The 26,776-nt window shown below is 37.9% G+C and overlaps 1 protein-coding gene across 3 annotated transcripts in view; it reads right to left on the bottom strand.

Annotated features, from left to right (window-relative positions):
* The window catches only part of LOC150088191 (glutamate dehydrogenase, mitochondrial-like), a 246,195-nt gene that overhangs the window by 204,003 nt on the left and 15,416 nt on the right, over positions 1 to 26,776 (bottom strand). For all 3 annotated transcript variants that reach the window (XM_090369374.1, XM_090369372.1, XM_090369371.1), the window contains exon 2: positions 19,241 to 19,441. In XM_090369374.1, the coding sequence (XP_090225500.1) occupies positions 19,241 to 19,385 (145 nt within the window). In that variant the 5' untranslated portion in view covers positions 19,386 to 19,441. The remainder of the gene's footprint in view (positions 1 to 19,240; positions 19,442 to 26,776) is intronic.

Genomic DNA, 26,776 nt, shown 5'->3' with positions numbered 1-26,776 from the left:
TATTGTGAATATCTTCACAATGAGTTGCCATGATATTGCACTACTTTGAATAAGTAACACTTCACCTGAGGAGAAGACTAATGTTACTTATTCTCAGATACTACCACCCAGACAGCACCGTTTCAGGGCTATTTGCCCTTCTTCGGTGGGTGGGTAGGTACCCGAGTGATGCAATGATGGCAAAACAGTTATGAAGTATAACTCCACAATATGAGAGATGCCTGATGGTGTATGATGTGTTTAGACTATAAAGTGTTTAGGGCTGAAGCCTCAAGCTATGGAAAAGTCTAGACTATATTCTAGACTTTTCCATAGCTTGAGGCTTCAGCCCTAAACGGTTTAAAATCCAAAAAGATTTCATAATTAGTAAATTTAAAGAATCAGAAGAAGAGAAGAGAAGGTTCTGACCACATTGGGGTGAGTACAGGAAGGAGAAAATGGAAAACAAGATGGCAGCATCTCACTGGCAGCAAAGGAGGAAGTGGAGAAGAGATAGGGGCTGCTATACATGCAATAGCTTAAACTATTGGGCCAGGTTCTGCCCCAGAAAAATAAATGGAGAAGAACAGAAGGGAGAGAGGAAATAGAAGGACCATGAGGCAGGGGGCCCAATACGGACCAAGGGATCCCCTATCACCTGTAAGCAGAGGCCAGACAGACCTAAAGCTAAATGCAGAAGGAGGGGAGGAAGGACCCAATATGAAAGAGGTGGTGTCAACCCTACTAGTAACTGTGGGCGATTCCTTATGCATAAGAAATACCAAGAGGGGAATAAAATCTGTCGGGATGGACCAGCTGGGTTAGGTTTGAGAAAGAAAGAAATTGAAGAGGGCACACAGCAAGGCAAGTAGTCAGAAACTGAGAGATAGGTTGAACAGGGGACAAAAACATAAGGGATTTTCAGTAGGAGACTGGGTACTTATAAAGGAGGGAAATGGGGATGGAAACGGAAAGCTAGTGTCCATATAGAATAGTGGAAAGGTTATCTGATGTTACCTTTATGGTAAGGAATCTCGGGTGAAGTGGCGAAACCAGGGTTGAACATGAAGACAGATTGAAGGGTTATTTCTTTAGGGGAGGAGGATATTTCATAATCAAGGAGAGAAGGTCAAAGGGGAATGTGCTCCAGACAACATTCCCGAGGATAATGAGGGTGGTGAGACAGAAACCCAGGGTAAGCACAGAGCAGCCAGAAGGACGGATTCTTTTAGATTAAAAAAGGTGATTTTGGCATCAGAAGCTAGTAAGGGATTTCTTCTGAGATGTTTGGAAAGATGGAGAATTCTAAATGATACCCAGAAAATACTTTTGAAAGAATTTTCTGCCGTTAAGGAGAGGGGGGGGGGATTGTAAGCTTTCGCTTACTAATGCTAGCATGGTAAGAGAAAGTTGTACAAAGAACCTATTTCAACAGAAATTAATGGGTCAGAAAAATTCTGTAAAGTACAGCAGTATTAGTAGAATAAAGGCAAAGGAAGGGTCAAATGCCTACTTCCTTTGTTGAAAGCAAATTATAGTAAAACTCTTAAATAGTCAAGGGCAGACTGGACAATTAGGGATTAACAGAAAGGGGGGAAGGAGCTAGTTTTATATAAAAGCCGTTGTGATAAGTGGGAAACGGAGACCTTGGCAATTTTGATGTGGTGTTTAGAGGTGTGGAGTTGGAGTCGTGTGTGGTATGTGGAAGTGTAGTCATATATAGACGTAGTGTGTAGAAAAGTTTTGGTGGAGAGTCATGCCTTCGTTAGTGGCGTACATTGTAGCAGAGTGTGAGGAAAGTAGGATCGATAATTTGGGAAGTGGGGTCGAAAATTTACCGTCCACAGGAGACCAAAAAATTATGAGGAACAATTAGAAGCCTGACGGTATCTGAGTTGAATTGGAGATCTGGAGACAAGTGGAGAAAGCAGAAAAGGTTCAAGGAAATCTAAAATGGAAGCAATCTCCTTTGTTAAATGAGCTGGCCCGACCTGATGTAAATCTTAAGTAGCAATTCTCCGTATAAAGTCTCTTCCCAAAAATATGTCCACCTGCTGGCTAAAGGAAAATTTCCGCACATCTATTCTACATCTGTCTTTCCTCAGTAGCAGAATTTAACATTTAAAAGAACTCCCTAGAAGGCAATCAGTGTTCCTGTGTACTCATTATTTAACCCAAGGGGCTCACATCTAGTAAGTATGGGCTTTGTACACCCAGGGTCCTGAGTTGGATATCATCATTCTTCTCTTTCTTGGTGATTCCCTTCTTTCTCTCTTCCTCTCTCTCAGGGTAATTCAGAATTTTTTTTTTTTTTGCCTGGTGCAGCATAAGCCTCAGGCTTCCTTGCACCATAAGGCTGCTAATAATAATAATAATTACGCTTTATTGTAGTTAAATTTTTAGGATGATTGTTTGAACTCTGGTAAAGGATCTATGTCAATTCAGATTGTAAGAACTGTATCCTGAGATTGGAAATATAGAAATTTCATTTTATTGATGTGTGGAATTAAGATTTTGATTATTGTGAATAACGCTTATGTTAATTTTAGATATTAGGATGCTTAACTTTACTCAAAGAGGTATTTACTTATACATATATATGTGTTACTGAGGAGAAAATTGCCCATATGGAGTGTTGTATAATTTGTCTGAAATTATTATATTACACTTTCTGAAATTATACTTATGTCTAGAGAAGCAGCCAGACGCTCTATTTAAAAATGAATTAAAGTAGAAAGGTATCCTTTTCACACAAATTGTAACTAGTGTGTTACGGATATTACGATTGGCTTTAGTCAGCCAGTACAAAGCAACCCCTACAAATTCAAGACCAAACTGTCCATCCTATCCTATCAGTGCTGAAGTGAAGCAATACAAATTCTCCGTAAATCACTTGCCAATTCATGTATATTTTATTTAATTTAGTGCTTAGCAGTTTTTGATAGCAGTTTAGATAGCAGTTTTTGCTATCCTAAGTGTAACTTCTAGCCAAAGAAAGGATGTCATGTGCTGTTGTTTACAAAAATTCACACACTAACAAGAATTTTGTGGATTTACTGAATGACTGGTTTCTACAGCAGAACGTTAGAGATGCAACAAGATGCAACAGTGATTCTTCATGCATTAAAATTCAACAGATAAAAGAACCACTAGGTGACAGTGATCACTATATATTGGTATGGGATTTACTTAAAGCAGTAACTACCATCAAGGTTAAAAGGAAGGGTCTTTGCTTATGTAAAGGAGACTACAGTGGTCTCAGACAGCTTTTAAATTCTATACAGGGGGAAAAAATAGTGGTTACCAACAGCAAATTCTAAATGGCATTCAATTGATATGAAAAGATTAGAAGCCCCTAGGCTTTTCATACCAACTAAGAAATACGGTTCAGGTTGTAGTAGTAGTAGTAGAAGTGGCATGTGATGCAAGAAAGCAAGTGTATGAGCTTATGCAGCATCAGCCAAAAAAAAAAATTTACAAAACAAATCCGTCTAAATGTTTCTCCAGTTCCTCCTTAAATTTATTTAACCTATCAACTTCCACAAGACAGATGGAAGTTTGTTCCAGCAATTAACCACCTGCTGGCTAAAGGAAAATTTCCGCACATCTATTCTACATCTGTCTTTCCTCAATTTGAATTTATGCCCCCTTGGGTTCATAATCTGACAAGTGGAAGAATCCCGTCAGAATTCAGTGTACTCAACCCATTCAAGGCCTCAATCAGTTCACCTCACAGGGGCCTAGTCTCTAGCCGCTGCAATTTGCAGAACTTAAGCCTTTCTTGGTAAGCGGATCCGTTCATTCCCCTCACCAATCTTGTTTCCCTTCTCTGTACACACTCAAGAACATCTACATACTTCCTAAAATTAGGCCTCCAAACCTGTACACAGTACTCAAAGCGTGGCCTGACCATTGCCTTATACAGAAGAACAATCACCTCCTTTTCTCTGCTAGCAAAATTCCTATACATCATTGACAAAACCCCATAACCTGCCCTGGCAGCCTGTCTGCATTGTTCAGAAAACTTCATATCTGACTGCACAGTTACTCCCATGTCTTTTTCATTTTCTACCACCTTAAGTGGAGTACCACACAGTTGGTACGTTTCTCTGGGATTACTTCTACCCATATGCAGTACTTTGCATTTGTCAATGTTAATCTTCAGTTGCCACTTCTCAGCCCATCTACCCAAATTTTCTAGATCCTATTGCAGTAGCACACTGCCATTACTGTCATTAACAACCCTGCCAACTTTGTATCATCTGCAAACTTCGACACTAAGCCTGATATACCTTCATCAATATCACTGATAAACAAACAAAACAAGTGGACCCAACACCAAACCCTGTGGGACTCCACTATAACATTAGTCCATGACGAGCAGCACCCATTGATTACCACCCTCTGTCTTCTCCCACTCAACCATCCTTTTATCCATTGTAGCAACTTACCCTTAATACCATTCTGCTCCAATTTGTACAGTAGTCTTCCATGCACAACAGTGTCAAAAGCTTTCCTGAAATCCAAGTATATGATATCAAAATTATTTTTTTCATCCAGTTCCTTTGTAACCACATCATAATATCCTATCAAATTTGTCAGACAAGACTTTCCCTTAACAAACCTATGCTGTGTCTGAATTATTGCTGCAGTCTTGTCTAGATGATCCTACAATGCATCTTTAACCAGTGACTCCATTATTTTACCTGGAACAAAAGTTAAACTAACTGGACTGTAATTAATCGTGTCACCCTTCGATCTCCCTTTGTGAATTGGGGCTACATTTGCACATCTCCAGTCTGTCAGGATCTCCCCTGAGTCCAAGGATGCTCTCATAATTATGGCCAAGGGTTTGCTTACTTCCTTTGCTACCTCCTTTAATAAAACTGAATAGATCCCATCCACCCCAGGTGCCTTTTTTATGTTTAACTTCAACAATTTCTCCTCCACTTTGCTCTCAGTTATTACAAAATCATTAAGCACTCTGCTACAATTTGATAACTTTCTGGCATTTTCAAACCTTAATAACTCCTCATGTGTGAATGTAGATGCAAAATACTCATTCAGTTTGTTTGCTATCTGAGCAGGATCATCAACAGTCGAACCATCGATATCAAGTAGACCAATCAGATTTATCCCCTTCCTTTTAGAGTTTATATAAGTAAAGAAATTCTTGCTGTTTTTCCTTAGCATTCTTTGCCAAAGATTTCTTGTAATCTCCCTTCGCCTACCTAACCTCCTTTGTGACTTGATTACAGACTAGCTTATATCTGCCATAGGCTTTTGTGTCACCTGATAATTTATATGCATCCCATGCATTTTTCTTCTCTGTTAAGAGGCTCATTAACCATTTAGGCCTAAATCTTGAAAAATATTTCTTAATACATATGAAACTTTTAGTAGCTTCCACAATTAATTCCTTGAATGCTTCCCACTTAGAATTTGCTGTTGGTAACATCATCAGTTGATCCCAATATACAGAACTTCAAAACTGTCTGAGACCACTGTACTCACCTTTATGGAAGCAAAAACCCTTTCCTTTATCCCTGATGGTAATTATATCTTTAAGTAAATCCCACATCAGTACAATGTGATCATTGCCATCTAGTGGTTCCTTTATCTTCAAATTCTTAATACATAAATGATCACTGCTGATAACCAGACCAAGAGTATTACCCTCTCTGGTTCCCTCTCGAACATGCTGCTGCAGAAAACAATTATCCAATAAATCCACAAAAGTCTTATTAGTATGCGAGTGACCAATCCACAAGTTCGAGTTAATATCTGGCAAGTTAAAATCCCCCATTATAAGACATTCTGATTTACTAGCCCACTCTATTTCTCCGTACAATTGTTCATTTGAGTCATTAGGCCTATAACACACTCCTATTCTTATTTTTGCTTTCGCAGTGCTTATGTCACACCAAACTGACTCAACAGTGCACTGTTCATCTCTATTAACTGTATGCACTTCTATCCTGTCTATCCTTTCTGTACACATTGTACTCCCCAAATTCCAATTCTGCATTCCTAATATCTGTGTGGCACCAAGTCTCTGATATCCCAACAATATCTGCCTTTGATGTCTTGACCAACACTTCAAATTCATCAAATTTATTTACTATACTTCTAGCATTGGCATACATGCAAGTATACATGCACCTATTCTTATTCTTAGTTACCCTAACACATCCCATATACCCACCTGTTTCACGATGACTGCCATCAGTCCCTGAAACCCCCAGCACCCCTCGCTCCAGGCCGCTACTTATTATAATAAAAGTAGTGCAAGAATCACCTTCACCTCTGCCTGCAGCTACTTTTAACCTTTTAGTCTGTGAATCCCCACAAGCTAGCAGTTTTCTGACCTACCTAACATTGCCTCGATAGTATCAGCAAATAATCTTGCACCCTTTCTATTTAAGTGTATCCCATCCCTGTAGAAGAAGTCTCTCCTGTTAACAGGAGAGACTTCTTCTACAGGGAGTCTCTCCTGTTAACAAGCACAGATCACGCTGAAAAAAATTCTACCTCAAGGGCTGAATTGATTGACAAGGCTCTCATCATATACTCTCTCCTATCGTGTCTGGGCAGAATTGCAGACACTTTCAAATTTAACTCTAACTCACGACTTTTTTGCAACATTGACCTGTACTTGTTAAGTAAATCTGCAGATCTCCTACTCTTAATGTCATTGGTGCCAACGTGTACAAAAATATCACCTTTTGTGCCCTTAAAAGATGACATATGCTTTACGTCATCAGCTTTTGCTCCTGGCAGACATACCCCGGTCCTATTTCATCTAACCTTTTTAAACAATATATTCCCCATCTCCCTGACAATCGAATCACCAATAATAACTAACTCCTGTGGAACCAGCGCATTCTGCCTTGGAGATTGCCGTTGTGTTGCCTGATGCCCAGGAGTGAGCTCTGGCGTTGAGTTGGGCAGCTGAGAGCTTGACAGGCATCCCTCATATTAATTTCTTTGAGGACATCTACCCTACACCTCAAGCTCTCATAGATGCCCATTAGAACCCTGAGTTGATGCCTAATTTCCACCTGGCACACACACAAAGACACCCCCCCCTTGGCTAGATCATGTTCTGTTCCAGAGAGTTCGGCAAACATTTCACAAGTTGCACATTTTTTTAGGTTGTGATGCGTTGAAGAATCGCTCCCCCTCAGTTCTCCCCCAAGTCACAGCACTCCTGCTACCTTGTGCCCATTGATCTGCTGCTCTATTCTGGGCATGATATTTTAAATTAATAAGATCAATCAATTTAATTAACTAATTGTCAATACTACACTATCTAATAGTATCCTAAATGCAGTGATGCGTATTACGCTATATATTTTTATGTTAGAGCTACCTAGTTACCACAATTAAAAATTTAAATTTCCTACCACTCTATACAAAAACAATGCCTGCAAGATTCGAACGAAAACAAGTTTTACGTATATTAAGTAGTAATCTACAAAAACTCTTATCTAAATTAAAAATAAAAATAACCAGCGTAACTAGAACTATAAGGATACATATAAAGTACAATATAAAATAACAATTAGGTAAATAAAATGGCAAAAACTTATCGCTTTTTCTGAGCCTGTAATTCACAGCTAATTTTTAAAAAGAGAGTCAGTGCCCTCTCTTTGTTTTTGTTGTTGTTTGGTGCATCGGCTTCTGTAGCCATAATGCACCTCTCATAGTACTGTTCAGAGCTTAGACAGAAGTGGATGTCAGATGAACTACTGAGATACGTGGCAGAGAAGAAAAGTGCATGGGATGAATATAAATTTTCAGGTGATACAGAAGCCAGTGGTAGACACAAACTAGTCTACAATCAAGTCACAAAGGAGGTCAATAAGCAAAGACATTATGAGAAATCATAATGAAAAAATCAGCAAAAATTAAAGTTGGTGGTTATAGGTGAGAGTATTCATATAGTCCCATAGGACTACACCTATACTCCCACCATCTATACATGTGCATATGCCATAACTAATCTAGCCTAACCATATTACCATGTGACTACACAGGCCCATTTACCAATACCCCACCACCAAATAAAATTCTGCATGTGCACCTACACAAGTATGCATTTGCCACTAAAACAACTATTGTTTTAGTATTTATCATTATGATACACTAAAAACTGAATTATCCACTAATACAACGGTTCCCAACCTTTTTTTGACTTGCAAACCCCTTTCAACATAATATTTTTAAAGCAAACCACTAAGCCTATATTCTCTGAAATTGTATAATATTTCTGAATTTTTAAATTTCATTTTTTCTGAATTTTAAAACCAGTAGTATGCTCTACTGGTTTTTATAAGCGACATAGCATAATAATAAAAATTATTATTAAGTATCATTTATACTTTGTAAAGCAGTTATTAATCAGTCCAAACTAGATTTCGAACAGACTAATGGAAGAAAACTTGCTTCTTGTCCAATGGTAGCCGACCATTCTGATCTCTTGCCAAAACTATTTGGCTGCAATTTTTGCCCATCTCTGTTCCCACTACTGTCAAAACCAGATGGTTCTGTTGCCACATCAGCCAAAGATAAAGCTGACCTGCTGGCATCCTATTTTTCATCCAATTCATGTATTGATGATCTTGGTAAATCACCTCAAACCATTCCAAGTACACTCCATTCAATGCCTCTTGTAGTCTTCTGCCAAAAGGATGTCAAAAGGATTTTGATGAATCTAATGCTAAGAAAACTCCAGATCCTGATGGTATTTCTCCACTTGTTCTCAAAACCTGAGCTCCTGAACTTACTTCTTGTTATTTGATTCTTTTTCACTTCCTTATTCCAAGGGTGTTTTTCATTCTGCTTGGAAATTTGCTCATATCTAGCCAGTTCCTAAAAAGGGTGACAAATCCCTCCCATCCAATTATTGTCCCATTAAATTAGTTCTAATTTTTCTAAAGTAATGGAGAAATCAAATAACCGCCAACTCTTAAACTACCTAGAAACATTCCGTCTGATCAACGATTGCTGTATGGATTCCATCAATGTCGATCCACTGGTGATATTCTGCCTTATGTTACCTATTTATGGGCAAATTCAACGGAAAAGGTGGGCGAAACACAAGCAGTTGCTCTTGACATCTTCAAAACTTTTGTTCATGTTTGGCTTAAAGGTCTTCTAAATAAGCTTCCATCCTATGGTTTTCCAGCTGTTTTTTGTAATTGGGTATCCAGTTTTATCTCTGACCACTCACTGGTTAATGGTAGCATTAGCATTAGTAGAGGCATTTGATGCAAGAAAGCAAGCTTATGCAGCATCAGCCAAAAAAAAATAAAGTAAAATAAATAAATAAAAAATAACCACTTCCACTTCACCCCCTCTGTTCGTTCGAAATACCTGTCCAGCTGAGCCTTAAACTTATTTAGGCTATCAACTTCCACGACAAGGGATGGAAGTCTGTTCCACCTACCAACCACCCGCAGGCTAAAGACAAATTTCCGCACATCTATCCTACATCTGTCTTTCCTCAATTTGAATTTATGCCTTCTCAGGTGATTATTCTGAGCAAGAAGAAGAATCCCATCAGCATTGAGCATGCTCAAACCATTCAAGGCTTTGTACACCTCTATCAGATCACCTCGCTGGTGCCTAGTCTCCGGACACTGTAATTCGCAAAACTTAAGCCTTTCTTCGTAAGAGCACCCCTTTGTTTCATTCACTAATCTTGTTGCCCTTCTCTGTACTCATTCCAGCAGCTCTACATCCTTCTTGAAATGAGGCCTCCAGGCCTGTATACAGTACTCTAGGTGTGGCCTGACCATTGCCTAATACAAGGAAATAATCACCTCCTTATCCCTGCTAGAAAAATTCCTATATATCATTGACAATACACCATGAGCTACTCTTACAGCCCGTCTGCACTGCTCAGAGAACTTCATATCTGCCTGCACAACCACCCCCAGGTCCCTTTCATTCTCTACCACTGTCAGTGTAGTACCACTGAGTTCATACGTTGCTCTGGGGTTGCTGTTTCCCATATGTAGTACTTTACATTTGTCTATGTTAAACTTCATTTGCCACCTCTCAGCCCATCTGCTCAACCTTTCCAGATCCTGTTGCAGCAGCATAGTGTCAGTAGTGTCCTTGACAACCCTGCCAACCTTCGTATAGTCTGCAAACTTGGACATTAAGCTTGATATACCATCATCAATATCATTTATAAATACAGAAAACAATAAAGGACCCAATACTGAACCCTGAGGGACTCCACTAATAACATTAGTCCACGATGAGCAGTGTCCACTGATTACCATTCTCTGTCTTCTCCCCCTCAACCACCCCTTTATCCATAGCAGCAATTTGCCTCCAATGCCACACTGCTCCAATTTGTGCAGCAGTCTTCCATGTTCAACAGTATCAAAAGCCTTGCATTACTTCCAAGTATATAATATCAAAGTTATTCCCTATATCCAGTTCTTTTGTGACTGCATCATAGTATCCAATCAAATTGGTCAGGCAAGACTTCCCCTTAACAAAACCATACTGTGTCCGAGCTATAACTGAAGTCTTGTCTAGATGATCCTGCAGTGCTTCTTTAACCAGTGCCTCCATTAATTTTCCGGGAACAGAAGTTAAACTCAGGTCTATAACTACTTGTGTCAGCCTTTGATCCTCCTTTGTGAATTGGTGTCACATTTGCACATCTCCAGTTCATGGGTACCTCCCCTGAGTCCAAGGAAGCTCTCATAATTATGGCTAAGGGTTTGCTTACTTCCTTTGCTGCCTCCTTTAATATAACTGGATAGATCCCATCCACCCCAGGTGCCTTTCTTGTGTTTATCTTCAACAATTTCTCCTCCACTTTACTCTCAGTTATTACAAGATTCTCTAGCTTACTGCCAGAGTAGAATACACCTCTGGCATTCCCCTCGCTGAATAACTCCTCATGTGTGAATGTCGATGCAAAATATTCATTTAGTTTGTTAGCTACCTGAGCAGGATCATCAACAGTTGACCCATCGATATCAAGTGGACCAATCTGATTCATCCCCTTCCTTCTAGAGTTTACATAAGTAAAGAACTCTTTGCTGTTTTTCTTCGCATCCCTTGCCAAGGATTTCTCGTAATCTGCCTTCGCCTGCCTAACCTCCTTTGTAACTTGGTTACAGATCAACTTGTATCTATCATAGGCTTCTGTGTCACGTGGTAATTTGTATGTATCCCATGCATTTTTCTTCTCTGCCATATGCCTCATTAGTTCATCTGACATCCATTTAGGCCTAAACCTTGAACAATATTTCTTAGTTGGTATGTAAAGCCTAGTAGCTTCCAAGATAAGTTCGTTGAATGTTTCCCATTTTGAATTTGCTGTTGGTAACATCATCAGTTGATCCCACTATACAGAATTTAAATACCGTCTCAGTCCATCGTAGTCGCCTTTACGAAAGCAATAACCCTTCCCTTTACCCCTAATGGTAGTTACCTCTTTGAGTAAATCCCACTTCAGCACACTGTGATCACTGCCACCTAGTGGTTCCTCTATCTGCAGATTCTTAATGCATGAAGAATCCCTACTGATAATCAAATCAAGAGTATTACTCCCTCTAGTTGCCTCCCGAACATGCTGATGTAGAAAACAATCATCCAATAAATCCACAAAAGCCTTGCTAGTGTGTGAGTGACCAGCCCCCAAATTCCAGTCAATATCTGGGAAATTAAAATCCCCCATTATAAGACTCTGATTTACTGGCCCACTCTATTTCTCTGTACAGTTTCTTATTATACTCATCAGAGTCATTAGGCCTATAGCACACTTCTACTCTCAATTTAGATCTCCCAATGCTTATGTCACACCAAACTGACTCGACACTGCACTGTCCATCGATGTCGACTGGCTTCACTTCGTTGGATTTTATGTATTTCTTAACTAATAGCATAACCCCTCCTCCCTTCCTATTCTGTCTATCCTTTCTGTAGACATTGTACTCCCCAAATTCCAGTTCTGCATTCCTTATATCTGTGTGACCCCACATCTCTGAAATCCCAACAATATCTGCCTTTGATGTTTTGAGCAATACCTCAAATTCATCAAATTTATTTACTAAACTCCTAGCATTGGTGTACACGCAAGTATACATGGAACTGTTCTTTTTCTTAGATACCCTAACACAACCCATGTGTTTACTTGTACCCCATGATTCCCAGCAGTCTCTGAAATATCCTGCATCTTATTTTCCAGGCTGCTGCTCATTCCAATAGAAGCAGTGCAAGAATCACTTTCTCCTCTGCCAGTGGCTACTGTTATTTTATTAGTCCTTGTATCCCCCCAATCTAGCAGTTTTCCGACCCACCTAACACTGCCTCGATAGCATCAGCAAACATTCTTGCACCCTTTCTATTTAAGTGTATCCTATCCCTATAGAAGCAGTCTCTCCTGTTAACAAGTACAGACCAGGCTGAAAAAAATTCTACCCCTTGAGCCCTGCACAATCTTTCCAGGGCCAAATTGATCGACAGGGCTCTCATCATATACTCCCTCCTATCGTGTCTGGGCAGAATTGCAGACACTTTAAAATTCAACCCTAATTCACGGCTTGTTTTCAACAGTGACCTGTACTTGTTAAGTAATTCCGCCGGTCTCCTATTCTTAATATCATTAGTGCCAACGTGTACAACTATATCACCTTTTGTGCCCTTAAAAGATGATATCCGCTCTGCAACGTCATCAACCTTTGCCCCTGGCAGACATACCCTGGTCCTGTTGCACCTATCCTTTTTACAAAGCATGTTTCCTGTTTCCCTGACAATAGAGTCACCAACAACTACTAGTTCCTTTGGGACCAGCACATTCTGCCTTGGGGGTTGCCGCTGTGTTGCACGATGACCAATTGCAAGATCTGGCATTGGTGTGGGCAGCTGAGAGCTTGATGGGCCCCTCACTTGTAATCCTTCGAGGGCATCCACCCTGTCCTTCAAGCTCTCATATAGGCCCATAACAACGCTGAGTTATCGCCTGATTTCCTTACACTCCTTGCATCGCGCACATACAAAGACATCCCCCCATGGCAGTATCATGTCCCATACCTGACTGCTCCGCAAACATCAAGCAAATAGTGCATGTTAAAATGCTGTGATTCAGAGGGCAACTGCCCCCCTCAGTTCTACCCTGAGCCACAGCATTCCCATTAGCTTGAGCCTTTTGCTTTGCTGCTCTGGTTTGAGTCATGATTTCGATTTACTTTCAATAAAATTTCAATTTCAGTACAAAATTAAATCCTAAACTTGTATCCCAACACAGTTATAACGCTATATTTATGTTTCAGTAATGAGTGTTATCTACGAAATCCCTTTATATAACTTCCGTATCAAGTTATGTATTAATTATTTATTTTTACTTATTATTTATGTTACATAACCTAAGTGGTTTTATGTATAATTAAAAGTACAATTTAATTGCCAATGAAGTTCGACAAGATTAATAGATTTTACTGATTAATTTTCGCGTAACAATGGTGGCTATTTACGAACAGTAAACACGTGGATTTGATACCCTTTCCAATACTAAGTAATACCTACAAAATCTCTATCTAAGTTACTTTAAATTTAAGTACCGTAAATAGGAATATAAAGCTACTCTAGAAAATAAGTTAATATGTCAATTTAAACTAATAAAGCAGAAAATAAATCAGAAAAAACTTCTCTGTTCCAAGAGCGGCAGAAAGGCACGTCCGCACAGGCAACCCTCGTCTTCAGACAGCTCTTTGTCTTCTAACTTCACCACTAATGTTGGTGTTCCCCAAGATTCAGTTCTTTCTCCCACTCTTTTCCTCTTGTATATTAATGACCTTCTTCCATTGACTGGAAATCCTATCCATATTGTTGCTGATGACAGCACATTGTATCCCACCGTTCGAATTGAGAAAAGTTACTCTGCTCAAACAGCTTACTTCTCAAATATCCACTACCAATTCCTTAAATGCTGATCTCTGGGTAATTCTCCAGTGGGGGAAAGATAACTTAATTTTAATCCTTCTAAAACTCAGCCCTGTCTTATATCTCACAAAAAGAATTCTTCTGCTCCTACGTTTATCTTCGATGACACTCCAATTTCTTGGCAAGATCTTGGGGATTACCCTGACTTCTAATCTCTCTCTCCTCTTGGCATAAAGCACATTACAAATATTGCTTCCTCTGCATCTAAAAACTTGATTTTCTCTTTTTCTCTTGGCGTTACTTTTCTTCCAAACTGTTGTTAACTCTGTAGAAATTACAAATCCAGCCTACCACAGAATATTGTTCCAGCATCTGGGGTGGGGCAACCCAAAACCTCTCTCAGGCTTCTAGTTCCATTCAAAAGAGGGCAGCTAGGCTAATTAATGTCTCATCTCTAACAAAAAAAAATAAAAATTATGGTATTAGGGTCACCCATAAATGATTACATCTACCCATATATTTATTGTGTCTGAGACCGACTAATTCAGCCATGGAGTGAAAAAAGCCCATTAAAATTCCTCGTGTCATCGTCGGGATTCAAACCTGGAACTTTTCTGCTTGGTGTGAGAGGACGGCGATTAGCATTAGCATTAGTAGAGGCATATGATGCAAGAAAGCAAGCTTATGCAGCATCAGCCAAAAAAAAAAACGCTCCCATTTCACCCCTCCGTTCGTTCCAAATACCTGTCTAGTTCAGCCTTAAATTTATTTAGACTATCAACTTCCACAACAAAAGATGGAAGTCTGTTTCAGCAATCAACTACCCGCTGGCTAAAGGCAAACTTCCGCACATCTTTCCTACAACCATCCTTCCTCAATTTGAATTTATGCCCTTTCAGGTGATTATTCTGAGCAAGAGGAAGAATCCCATCAGTATTGAGCATGCTCAAACCTTTCAAGGCTTTATACACCTCAATCAGGTCACCTCGCAGGTGCCTAGTCTCCAGACACTGTAATCTGCAAAATTTAAGCCTTTCTTCATAAGAGCAACCATTCATTCCATTCACTAATCTTGGTGCCCTTCTCTGTACTCGTTCCAACCCAACAACTCTACATCCTTCTTAAAATGAGGCCTCCAGACCTGTATACAGTACTCAAGGTGTGGCCTGACCATTGCCTTATACAAGGAATCACCTCCTTATCCCTGCTAGAAAAATTCCTGTATATCATTGACAAGTGATGATACCACTGTGCTACACACACACACAACAGTCTCATCTCTAATGGAGTCTCTCCACTCTCTGTCTCATAGACCTTTCTATAGATACTTCCATAGGCACTGTTATTCTAAATTGGCTTCTATAATTCCCGCTCAACTTTTCAACCTTCAACCCATGCACAGTACTAAGTACTATATGTTCCTAAAAAAAAGTACCTGTACATAACAATGGTCCTTGAGAATCAAAAAAAATTTAGTATGGAAAACATATTAATTTAACATGATATACTGTAAGATAGTAAACTAATTATAAGGAATTGTTGGAGATATGGTTTCTTTCTTTCTTTCTTTGGCAATTCTTTACTTTTTATTTAATTTGATTTTACTTTATTGTTTATTATTAGTTATATTTGGTAATTTACAACAATATAAATAGAAAGGGTGCAAGAATGTTTGCTGATGCTATCGAGGCAATGTTAGGTGGGTCGGAAAACTGCTAGATTGGGGGGATACAAGGACTAATAGATTAACAGTAGCCACTGGCAGAGGTGAAAGTGATTCTTGCACTGCTTCTATTGGAATGAGCCGCAGCCTGGAAAATAAGATGCAGGATATTTCAGAGACTGCTGGGAACCATTGGGGTACAAGTAAACACATGGGTTGTGTTAGGGTAGCTAAGAAAAAGAACAGGTGCATGTATACTTGTGTGTACACCAATGCTAGGAGTTTAGTAAATAAATTTGATGAATTTGAGGTATTGCTCAAAACATCAAAGGCAGATATTGTGGGGATTTCAGAGACGTGGTGTCACACAGATATAAGAAATGCAGAACTGGAATTTGGGGAGTACAATGTGTACAGAAAGGATAGACAGGATAGGAAGGGAGGAGGGGTTATGCTATTAATTAAGAAACACATAAAATCCAAGGAAGTGAAGCCAGTCGACATCGCTGGACAGTGCAGTGTCGAGTCAGTTTGGTGTGACATAAGCATTGGGAGATCAAAATTGAGAGTAGGAGTGTGCTATAGGCCTAATGACTCTGATGAGTATAATAAGAAACTGTTCGGAGAAATAGAGTGGGCCAGTAAATCAGAGAGTCTTATAATGGGGGATTTTAATTTCCCAGATATTGACTGGAATTTGGGGGCTGGTCACTCACACAGTAGCAAGGCTTTTGTGGATTTATTGGATGATTGTTTTCTACATCAGCATGTTCGGGAGGCAACTAGAGGGAGTAATACTCTTGATTTGATTATCAGTAGTGATTCTTCATGCATTAAGAATCTGCAGATAAATGAACCACTTGGTGGCAGTGATCACAGTGTGCTGAAGTGGGAGTTACTCAAAGAGGTAACTACCATTAGGGGTAAAGGGAAGGGGTATTGCTTTCGTAAAGGCGACTACAATGGACTGAGACAGTATTTAAATTCTATACAGTGGGATCAACTGATGATATTGCCAACAGCAAATTCAAAATGGGAAGCATTCAAAGAACTTATCGTGGAAGCTACTAGGCTTTACATACCAACTAAGAAATATTGTTCAAGGTTTAGGCCTAAATGGTTGTCAGATGAACTAATGAGGCATATGGCAGAGAAGAAAAATGCATGGGATACATACAAATTAACACGTGACACGGATGCCTATGATAGATACAAGTTGATCTGTAACCAAGTTACAAAGGAGGTTAGGCAGGCGAAGGCAGATTACGAGAGATCCTTGGCAAGGGATGCGAAGAAAAACAGCAAAGAGTTCTTTACTTATGTAAACTCTAGAAGGAAGGGGATGAATCAGATTGGTCCACTTGAGATCGATGGGTCAACTGTTGATGACCCTGCTCGGGTAGCTAACAAACTAAATGAATATTTTGCATCGACATTCACACATGAGGAGTTATTCAGCGAGGGGAATGCCAGAGGTGTATTCAACTCTAGCAGTAAGCTAGAGAATCTTGTAATAACTGAGAGCAAAGTGGAGGAGAAATTGTTGAAGATAAACACAAGAAAGGCACCTGGGGTGGATGGGATCTATCCAGTTATATTAAAGGAGGCAGCAAAGGAGGTAAGCAAACCCTTAGCCATAATTATGAGAGCTTCCTTGGACTCAGGGGAGGTACCCATTGACTGGAGATGTGCAAATGTGACCCCAATTCACAAAGGGGGATCAAAGGCTGACACAAGTAATTATAGACCTGTGAGTTTAACTTCTGTTCCCGGAAAATTAATGGAGGCACTGGTGAAAGAAGCACTGCAGGATCATCTAGACAAGACTTCAGTTATAGCTAGGACACAGCATGGTTTTGTTAAGGGGAAGTCTTGCCTGACCAATTTGATTGGATACTATGATGCAGTCACAAAAGAACTGGATGCAGAGAATAACTTTGATATTATATACTTGGATCTTAGAAAGGCTTTTGATACTGTTGCACATGGAAGACTGCTGCACAAATTGGAGCAGTGTGGCATTGGAGGCAAGTTGCTGCTATGGATAAAGGGGTGGTTGAGGGGGAGAAGACAGAGAGTGGTAATCAATGGACACTGCTCATCGTGGACTAATGTTATTAGTGGAGTCCCTCAGGGTTCAGTATTGGGGCCTTTATTGTTTTCTGTATTTATAAATGATATTGATGATGGTATATCAGGCTTAATGTCCAAGTTTGCAGACGATACGAAGGTTGGCAGGGTTGTCAAGGACACTACTGACACTATGCTGCTGCAACAGGATTTGGAAAGGTTGAGCAGATGGGCTTCGAGGTGGCAAATGAAGTTTAACATTGACAAATGTAAAGTACTACATATGGGAAACAGCAACCCCAGAGCAACATATCAACTCTGTGGTACTACACTGACAGTGGTAGAGAATGAAAGGGACCTGGGGGTGGTGGTGCAGGCAGATATGAAGTTCTCTGAGCAGTGCAGACGAGCTGCAAGAGTAGCTCATGGTGTATTGTCAATGATATATAGGAATTTTTCTAGCAGGGATAAGGAGGTGATTATTCCCTTGTATAAGGCAATGGTCAGGCCACACCTAGAGTACTGTATACAGGCCTGGAGGCCTCATTTCAGGAAGGATGTAGAGCTGCTGGAACGAGTACAGAGAAGGGCAACTAGATTGGTGAATGGGACAAAGGGGTTCTCTTACGAAGAAAGGCTTAAGTTTTGCAAATTACAGTGTCTGGAAACTAGGCACCAGCGGGGTGATCTGATAGAGGTGTACAAAGCCTTGAATGGTTTGAGCATGCTCAATGCTGATGGGATTCTTCCTCTAGCTCAGAAAAATCACCTGAGAGGGCATAAATTCAAATTGAGGAAAGACAGATGTAGGATAGATGTGCGGAAATTTGCCTTTAGCCAGCGGGTGGTTGGTGGGTGGAACAGACTTCCATCCCTTGTCGTGGAAGTTGATAGCCTAAATAAGTTTAAGGCTCAGCTGGACAGGTATTTCGAACGAACAGAGGGGTGAAGTGGAAGTGGTTATTTTTATTTATTTATGTTACTTTTTTTTTTTTTTTTTTTTTTTTTTTTGGCTGATGCTGCATAAGCTTGCTTTCTTGCATCAAATGCCTCTACTAATGCTAATGCTAATGCTATACCTATTTAAATCTAAGCAGATGTCATTATAGAATTTTTAGTGCAAACTCCCTGGAACACTTTCATGAACCCCCAAGGGTTTGCAAACCACCAGTTGGGAACCACTGCAATAATATATAAATACTAAATTTAGCACAACGTATAAAGATATTAAAAAAAAAAAAATCATGCAACACTCCAAACTAAACACAAACGAAATTTCACTTAGCAACTTGAGTGGTCTGTGAACAAAACCTTAATTCCATGTTAAAAATGACAATAACTAATAATAATTTTTTTCCAAATTTTGATTCCAAAAATATAAAATAAGTGATTTTAATATTAAAAATTTTTATGCATTGAATTTGAATAAATAAGGAAAAACTCATATCCTCTGTGTATTACAGAGGATATGAGTTTTTCCTTATTTATTCAAATTCAATGATTCTATTAACAGCTCTTCTATAAAAGAAATCCACTGAATGTAAGAAATATGATGACCAACATATCATAATATTTATAATTGGTATATTGATATTTATAATTCTCTATACTTACCCAGAAAGCCTTTTTTAGCTAACTGCAGAGCAAAGTTCCTTGTAATTTTTTCTAGTTCAAATTCGCTAAACTCCTTTGGGTTTATTTTAAGTCCAGCTTTTCCTCCTCCAAATGGAACATCTACTGCAGCACACTTAAATGTCATGAGAGCAGCCAGAGCTTTTACTTCATCCAAACACACATCTGTACTATATCGAATACCTAAAATTATTATTCATACTTTAAACTATAGCACATCATAATACCTATAATTGATAGATTGATGCTATCATTTCGTTTCAAATAATAATATATCATGATTAATAATATTAATTCCCATTAGATACTATCTAACTGATAGTATTCTGATGGATACTATCAGTTACGTCACAATGGTTGTGTTTAAAAAATAGTGACAACACAACTATTTCAAAAAATTGAGCTTTATTTACAAGTACTGTATTTGACTGCTATAATACCCTACAATTTCCAACATTCAGTGCAACTTAATTTTGATCTGTTGAAGGGTAGTGAGGAAGTGATGTACTATTCAGAATATGCCAGGTGTTTCCTAAAAGCACTATCCACCGAGTAGTTTCTTCATCTTGTGAGCCAAATCAAAAAACCTCATTTTCTAAAAACATGGAGGTAGGGGGGGGAGCTCTGGATCCTCCTGTCATCACTACTGCAGTATCACCTTTACAGCACAACCACCATACGACACTTACACTTTGCACTGCTGCTGCCTCCTGGAAATGGTGACATTTTCATCACATTGCATATGGACGCATTTTCCAGACTGTTCACCAACCCTTGCCTCCACCATCAGTTATTGTTAGTTTTTAGGTGCATCATGGACTTTGGCCATACTGTGCCCCTGTATATTATGTCAGTAGAAACGTGTTCACAGGCCAATTTGAATGTTTTTGTGGGCTGAACCTGAAATAACTCACAGGGAAACCCTTACTCCCTCCACCTGAGATTGATTGGTCAACTACAGCCCTGAGTAACGAGACCATACCATCTTTTCTGAAAGGGCATATACCTCGTACATTACTCTAGAGAATGCATTACCATCCCTCAAATGTTCAGGCTCTGTGTGCACAGCACCACTGTAACTGTTGCTAAGCACTGACTTTTGTCACCACAGGTTTCTGCTCTACAACTCATCTACAAATATCCATCCTAATGTAACAATCAATATATAGTAATCATGCTGACAGCTACAGAAAAATTATGAAAATTTGGCAAAGGTAAAGAAAGCCAACACGAGAAAAGTGGGATACCTCACGAGGAAAATTATTTTCCCAGTACGGCACTCTAGCGCTGCTTGCTCGGTAAACAGACGGCAGGTGTTATCGGGCTGGAGCAAAGTCGAGAATGATATATTGATTGATGGGCTAGGCGTGGCAAACAATGTGCTGATTGGTGCGTGAACACAACACACAATAACATCGGTTTAGTAGCACTCAGAAGCACTAACAGTAACTTGCCCTAATTGCATATCATTATTTATTATTATTAGCTATATGGTGCAAGGAAGCCTGAGGCTTATGCTGCACCAGTCAAAAAAAAAAAAAAAAAAATTCACAAGTCACCCTGAGAGAGAGAGAGAGAGAGAGAGAGAGAGAGAGAGAGAGAGAGAGAGAGAGAGAGAGAGAGAGAGAGAGAGAGAGAGAGAGAGAGAGAGAGCGCAAGAAAAGTAGAAGGGAATCACCAAGAAAAAGAAGAATGATGATATCCAGCTCAGGACCCTGGGTGTGCCAAGCCCATACTCACCAGACGTGAGCCCCTGGGATTAAATATGCCCTAATGCAGGTGTGTCAAACTCATTTCTGTCGTGGGTCATTCTGTGTGATGGTATGATTTTCGCAGACCGCCTAAAATTTTCTTAAATATTATATATTGATTCAGGATTCAGTAGCATAATCAGGATAATTAAAACTCATATGTAATTAACATTTAAATTTTTATTCAGATCTACAGAATACAAATAACTTAGAATTTAGAAAGTATAGTGAAGAAATGGGAGTAAAGTGGCTGTTGATGAACTGGTAACCAAAGGAGCACAGGGCAGCCAAAGTAACACAACTCTATTAGTTACAATTTATTAGGAAACGTTTCAGAAATTGCTACAAAAAAATGAAGATGAATTCTGTAACAATAACGATTTCCGAAACGTTTCCTAATAAATTGTAACTAATAGAGGTGTGTTACTTTGGCTGCCTTGCGCTCCTTTGGTTTTAGTATATATAATTGTTATATTATTATTTTTATTTAAAAATTAAATATTCAATATATTTGTGAAATAATTAAGTTGTTTTCCCAGAAACCTGCTAGCGTTTACCATCAGGAGTCTTTGACTCCTGATGTTGCAAAACTAGAATTTCATACATGAAAATAATTGCTTGCATAAGTATGTACTCCCAAAATAGCACATAATTTGCGCAGCAAACTTTTTAATTTCCGGGTATTTTTCACCTAAGAATATATTTTTGGAATTCCTACTTCTCGACATTTGTCTTTCAAAAATGAATCATTTTGGAAATCAATTAATTCCAGTTGAATCAAAGTGGGAGTTTTTTCGATTTCAAATGAAAAAGGTCCAACAAAAAGAGAAAACATATCTTCTAACTCTTTAAAATCATTAAAACGCTTATCGAATTCATTTTTGATTTCCTCAATTTTGTCACAATATTGTGAGAAAGAGCAATTTTGATTGTGTTTTTAACTGCTCACAAGTAGGAAAATGGGTCAAAACGTCTTTTTTTAAATGATTTTTAAACAATGTTAGTTTTTGTATAAAACTTGCTATCGCGTCGTACATGTTCGTTATTAACTTATTTTTACCTTTCAATAAAATGTTAAGATTATTGAGGTGGCTTGTAATATCAATTAAAAATGCTAAATCTTTAATCCATAAAGAATTTTTTATAACTGATACATTTTCATTTCAAGAAAAACTGTTATTTCCTCCAAAAGCATATAAAATCTCTTTAAAACTTTGTGGCATGATAACCATCGAACTTCCGTATAATAAGGAAGATCGTCAAACTCAGATTCTAAATATTTAAGAAGAGAAGTAAATTGCCGATGGTTCAGTGCTCTCGCTCGAATAAAGTTGATTGTTTTTGTTACTGTTTTCAATACATCATCCATTTTTAATATTTTTAAACACAGAACTTGTTGATGAATAAGGCAGTGGACAGCCATGGTTTTCTGTTTATCTGGGTACTCAGCTTGTAATTTTCTAATCAATTTTGACACAAATCCTTGATTTTCACCTGTCATTGATTTAGCACCGTCGGCTGTTACAGACACAAGTCTGTCAAGTGGAAGCTTACACTTTTCTAAAATGCTCCACACAGCAGCAAAAATATCTTCGTCAGTCATAGTTCCAAGAAGAGGGATAACTTCCAACAATTCTTCGGTGATCCTCATGTTATTATCGTAACCACGAAAAAATACAGCAACTTGAGCAACATCTCGTATATCTGTACTTTCATAAATCGCAATTGAAAAGAACAAGACTTCTGTAGATATATCCTGTAGTTGTGAACTGATGTTATCTGCCATTTCGCTAATTCTCTCTACCACTGTATTTCTTGATAACGAAATATCGCAAAATGATTGCACTTTTTCAGGACAGACGATTTCAGCTGCTTTTTATCATACTTTCTTTAATTAACGAACCATCCGTGAACGATTTTGAATGTTTTGCTAACAAATAGCTTATTTCGTAAGTTGCTCTTACTACTGATTTATTAGTTTTCATGAATTTTGTAAATACTTGTTGTTGACTATGAAGTGTTTTCTTCATTGTTTTTAATTTTTCATCTCTTATTTTTCCTTCGAAGCCCGAATATTGTTCCTTATGATTAGAGTTATAATGCCGCTTAATGTATTCTTTAGCAACACTAATATTTTCCTTACGAATTAAGCATGTAATTTTACTGTTCACTTCCATACAAAAATAGTTCAGCTCCCACTTTTCTTGGAATTTTCTTCCCTCAACAATTTTTCTTTTCTTGACTTGTGTTGAAAGCGACATTTTCTATATAAATTCTATAGTTGAAATTAAAATTATAAAATTAAAAAAAACTATTACTTAGGTATTTGTTAAATTATAGATAGCAAACACAACGCACACAACACAACAGATCCCGACAAAGAAACTAGTACAAATGAAGTATCTTTTCGATAAAATTATAAAAAACGCTGCATTTGCAATATTGTAATATTAGTTTAAATGTAAAAGAAATTTAGATTAAGATATCACCACTTAAAAAATATTTTAAAAAATAAAATGTAACTCTTTTATTTTTAAAGAAATAAACTAAAAAGTTACAATGTTATTTAAAGATAATAATTTCAATTTTCATTCATTTGAAATTACTATTTATATTTTTAGTTCTTTCTAATCAAGGCTCCATCGATCCAGTCTTTTTTTTTTTAATTATTATCAATTAAAATGATTATTTTTATATTTATTATAGAGGTTTTTAATCCTTATATTCTAGAATTATAAATAGGTACTTTTTAATTGTTTACTTTAACATTTTATTTTTGGGCATTGCGGGCCACCAGTTTGACACCCTAGCATTTATTATGGCCTAATAAATGCTTCCCATAATGGTGAAAAAAGATCAGGTTACCTCCACTTGAATCCCATGGGAGCTTGAACCCCTCCCGAAGTGGAGGGGGTAACCTAACCGTCTTTCTTTAGAATCACGGTCATATTTAGAAATGCATTCATAAAAAAATAAATTTTTTTATGACTATATTTTTATTTTCTTGTTCAATAATATGCCCTAATGGTGAAAAAAGGTCAGGTTATGAAATATAACGAAAAATAAAGAAACCTTTTCCTTATTTCGTAACCAAACCTAAATCAATAATATATTAAAAACTCTCATGAACTCCAAAAATCTGCTTTTAATAATGAGAAAAAAACATAATGAAGAACATAAAAATGAATGGAACAAAACTTTTATTTAGTTTTCATCAAAAAATGATCCAATGTTTTATTTTCCTTACAAATATCTTCCATCTTTAAAAGATTCATCGCTGCTATTACCTGTTTACTGTTCATCACAAAACTATTATGCACCGTTCTTTACTCATAAATACACATTATAATGCCAACCAATGACTACACAGTAGCTTGTCGTCTGTCGCGCCCACCACAAATCATTTGCCACGCCTACTTGTCAATCAATATATCCTTCTCGATTTCGGCTCCAGACTGATAACACCTACCGTCCGTTTACTGAGTGAGCAGTGCTAGAGTCCAGTGTCGGGAAACTAATTTTCTGCATAAGTTATCCGACATTTCTCGTCATTATCATGTTTACTTTCTTTACCTTAGCCGAAAATTTTTCTTAGATGTAGAGGTGATTTTGTTTGGTAACAAAAAAGTTTGGTTTGAAACTGAATGAGATGCATTCTTCAGTTCAATCTATATCCATATCCTACTGTAATATTCTCTACATTATTAGCACAACTGATAGTTTAGGGACAGCCCCTGCATATCATATGCAGGGGCTGTCCCTATACATGACAGACCAACTGATACTTAATTTAAAAATTATTATTATATGAGGTTTTTATTTTTTTGCTTTTTTTTTTTGTATTTTATATTTAAGTTGTCAATATTTCCCATAATGTTCTTTATTCAGTATATCAGAAAAATAAAAACCTTACTTTCATAGTTCAGTGGCACTCCATACAGTGGAATGCAGAAGAATTTATTACAAAATGTGTTAAGACAACACAACTATCATTAACCCATCATCTCATACAGGCTTATGCTGGCCATTTGTGAGTAGCAGTGATCATGCAGGCACAGTCAGAAGAGCCATCCAAGACATCAGATATGCTTGAATGGAGCAACTGGCTACCTTTGTTAGCCATAGTCATTGCATAATCATTAGTCATTGCACTGCAATGTAAGAAATGATGCAATGACTAATGACTGCACTGTAAAAAGCGCAATAGTCATTGCATTGCTTACAATGTATAATCTGTATGTGTGTGATGAAAAATTATTCATATGTTCAATTAACCATTAATACATTTATCAATGAAATTTAAAGACATTTTATAAACAGAAAAATAGCCAATTCACACTATTAACTGCCATTAGGAATGTGAATTGCTCTTAGCAATGATCATACCACCAACTACACTAATTTCAGCTCAGCAGTGGGGAGAAAAAAAAATTCATGACATCCCAAGCCATCACATTACATGCCAATTAACATTCTTTCAGTTTTATACAAGCAAGCATATCACAAACAGGGCTTCTTGCGAGTTTAACTGCATAGCCTCTATTGAAAAACTGAAAATCCCAGCATCTCAAGGACCTAGGCTAATGCTTGAAAAAAGTCACTCACACACACCCACACAGGGTTAGAGTCCCAATAGTTTTGATAATAATGTATAGTGGCTATTGTTTCTTCCCTCCACTGCTTCATGCTTGTTTGTTTCGGGATTTATTGGGCGCATCGGCAACTATGACCATAGTGCGCCACTGCTTCATGCTAAAACTCTAATTTTATTCTATTTATATGAGCATCAGTGGCAGGCTACATGGGTGCACAACCATTATGGAAAATAGGGGTTGACTCTGGAGTACAGGTTTTTATGAATGAGTGGAAAAATGCAATCCTAGAGACTTGTGGGTATCAAAATTAAGCAAACCTCTTCTAATCTCTTTCTACCAAAAAATCTTAGGGGCCAAATCTGGGTGCAGAGTAACAGAATTAACAATGCAAGAGTTAAAATAAGATAATAAGCAAGTATATTTTTGAATGCTGCTAGAACAAAAAAAATTCAAAATGCAAAGATTGCAATCAAAGGAACAATTAATGCAGCAATACACTATATTCACAGACACTGGAAACTAGTTCTCTTTCTCAGTTCATGAAAATATTTATTAAAAATAACAATCCCAAGGTAATCTGGTACTTTGCCACAGAGCTCAAACAGTCAAAAAATGATTTACTGAACATAGTATCAATATATTAGAATGGTCAAAAAAAAAAAAAAAGTCACCCAAATTCAACTTAATCAAGAATTTCTGGCAAGTTAAAAAGAAAATAGATTAACTGTAGGTAGCAAGTTTACATTCATAACAATAATTCTGTTTGCAATCTGACAGACTGCATTGTACTATTTAAGTAATATTTGAATAGGTAATAATTAATATGTAACTGCCGACCGGGCTAGCTGGGTGGGTAAAGTGCCTGCCTGGCAACCCAAAGGTCGCGGGTTCGAATCTCGCCTCGGGCTTGGTTACTATCCGGTTGGATCTCACGGCCACAATACACGAAGGAAGCAGGAAAAAAACTGGTTCCTTCGTGTATTGCTCACATCACATAATAAAAAAATGTAACTAATTTTTTTTAACTTTTTTTCTTTTTTTATAAAAATCCAAAGCATGAAAGTTAACAGAACCTATGTAATTAATGCTGTCATGGACTGAAAGCTAAGACATAAGATAACTGTTGACATTAGACTTGAATTTCTGTAGGTGGTAATTTGCAGAAAATATGT

Source organism: Mastigoproctus giganteus, chromosome 3 (assembly GCF_048544385.1).
Source record: "Mastigoproctus giganteus isolate SK-2022 chromosome 3, ASM4854438v1, whole genome shotgun sequence".
NCBI classification, from domain to species: Eukaryota; Metazoa; Arthropoda; class Arachnida; order Uropygi; family Thelyphonidae; genus Mastigoproctus; species Mastigoproctus giganteus.
Note: the sequence above shows the minus strand (reverse complement) of the source record. Positions and strands in the feature narration are given on the sequence as shown.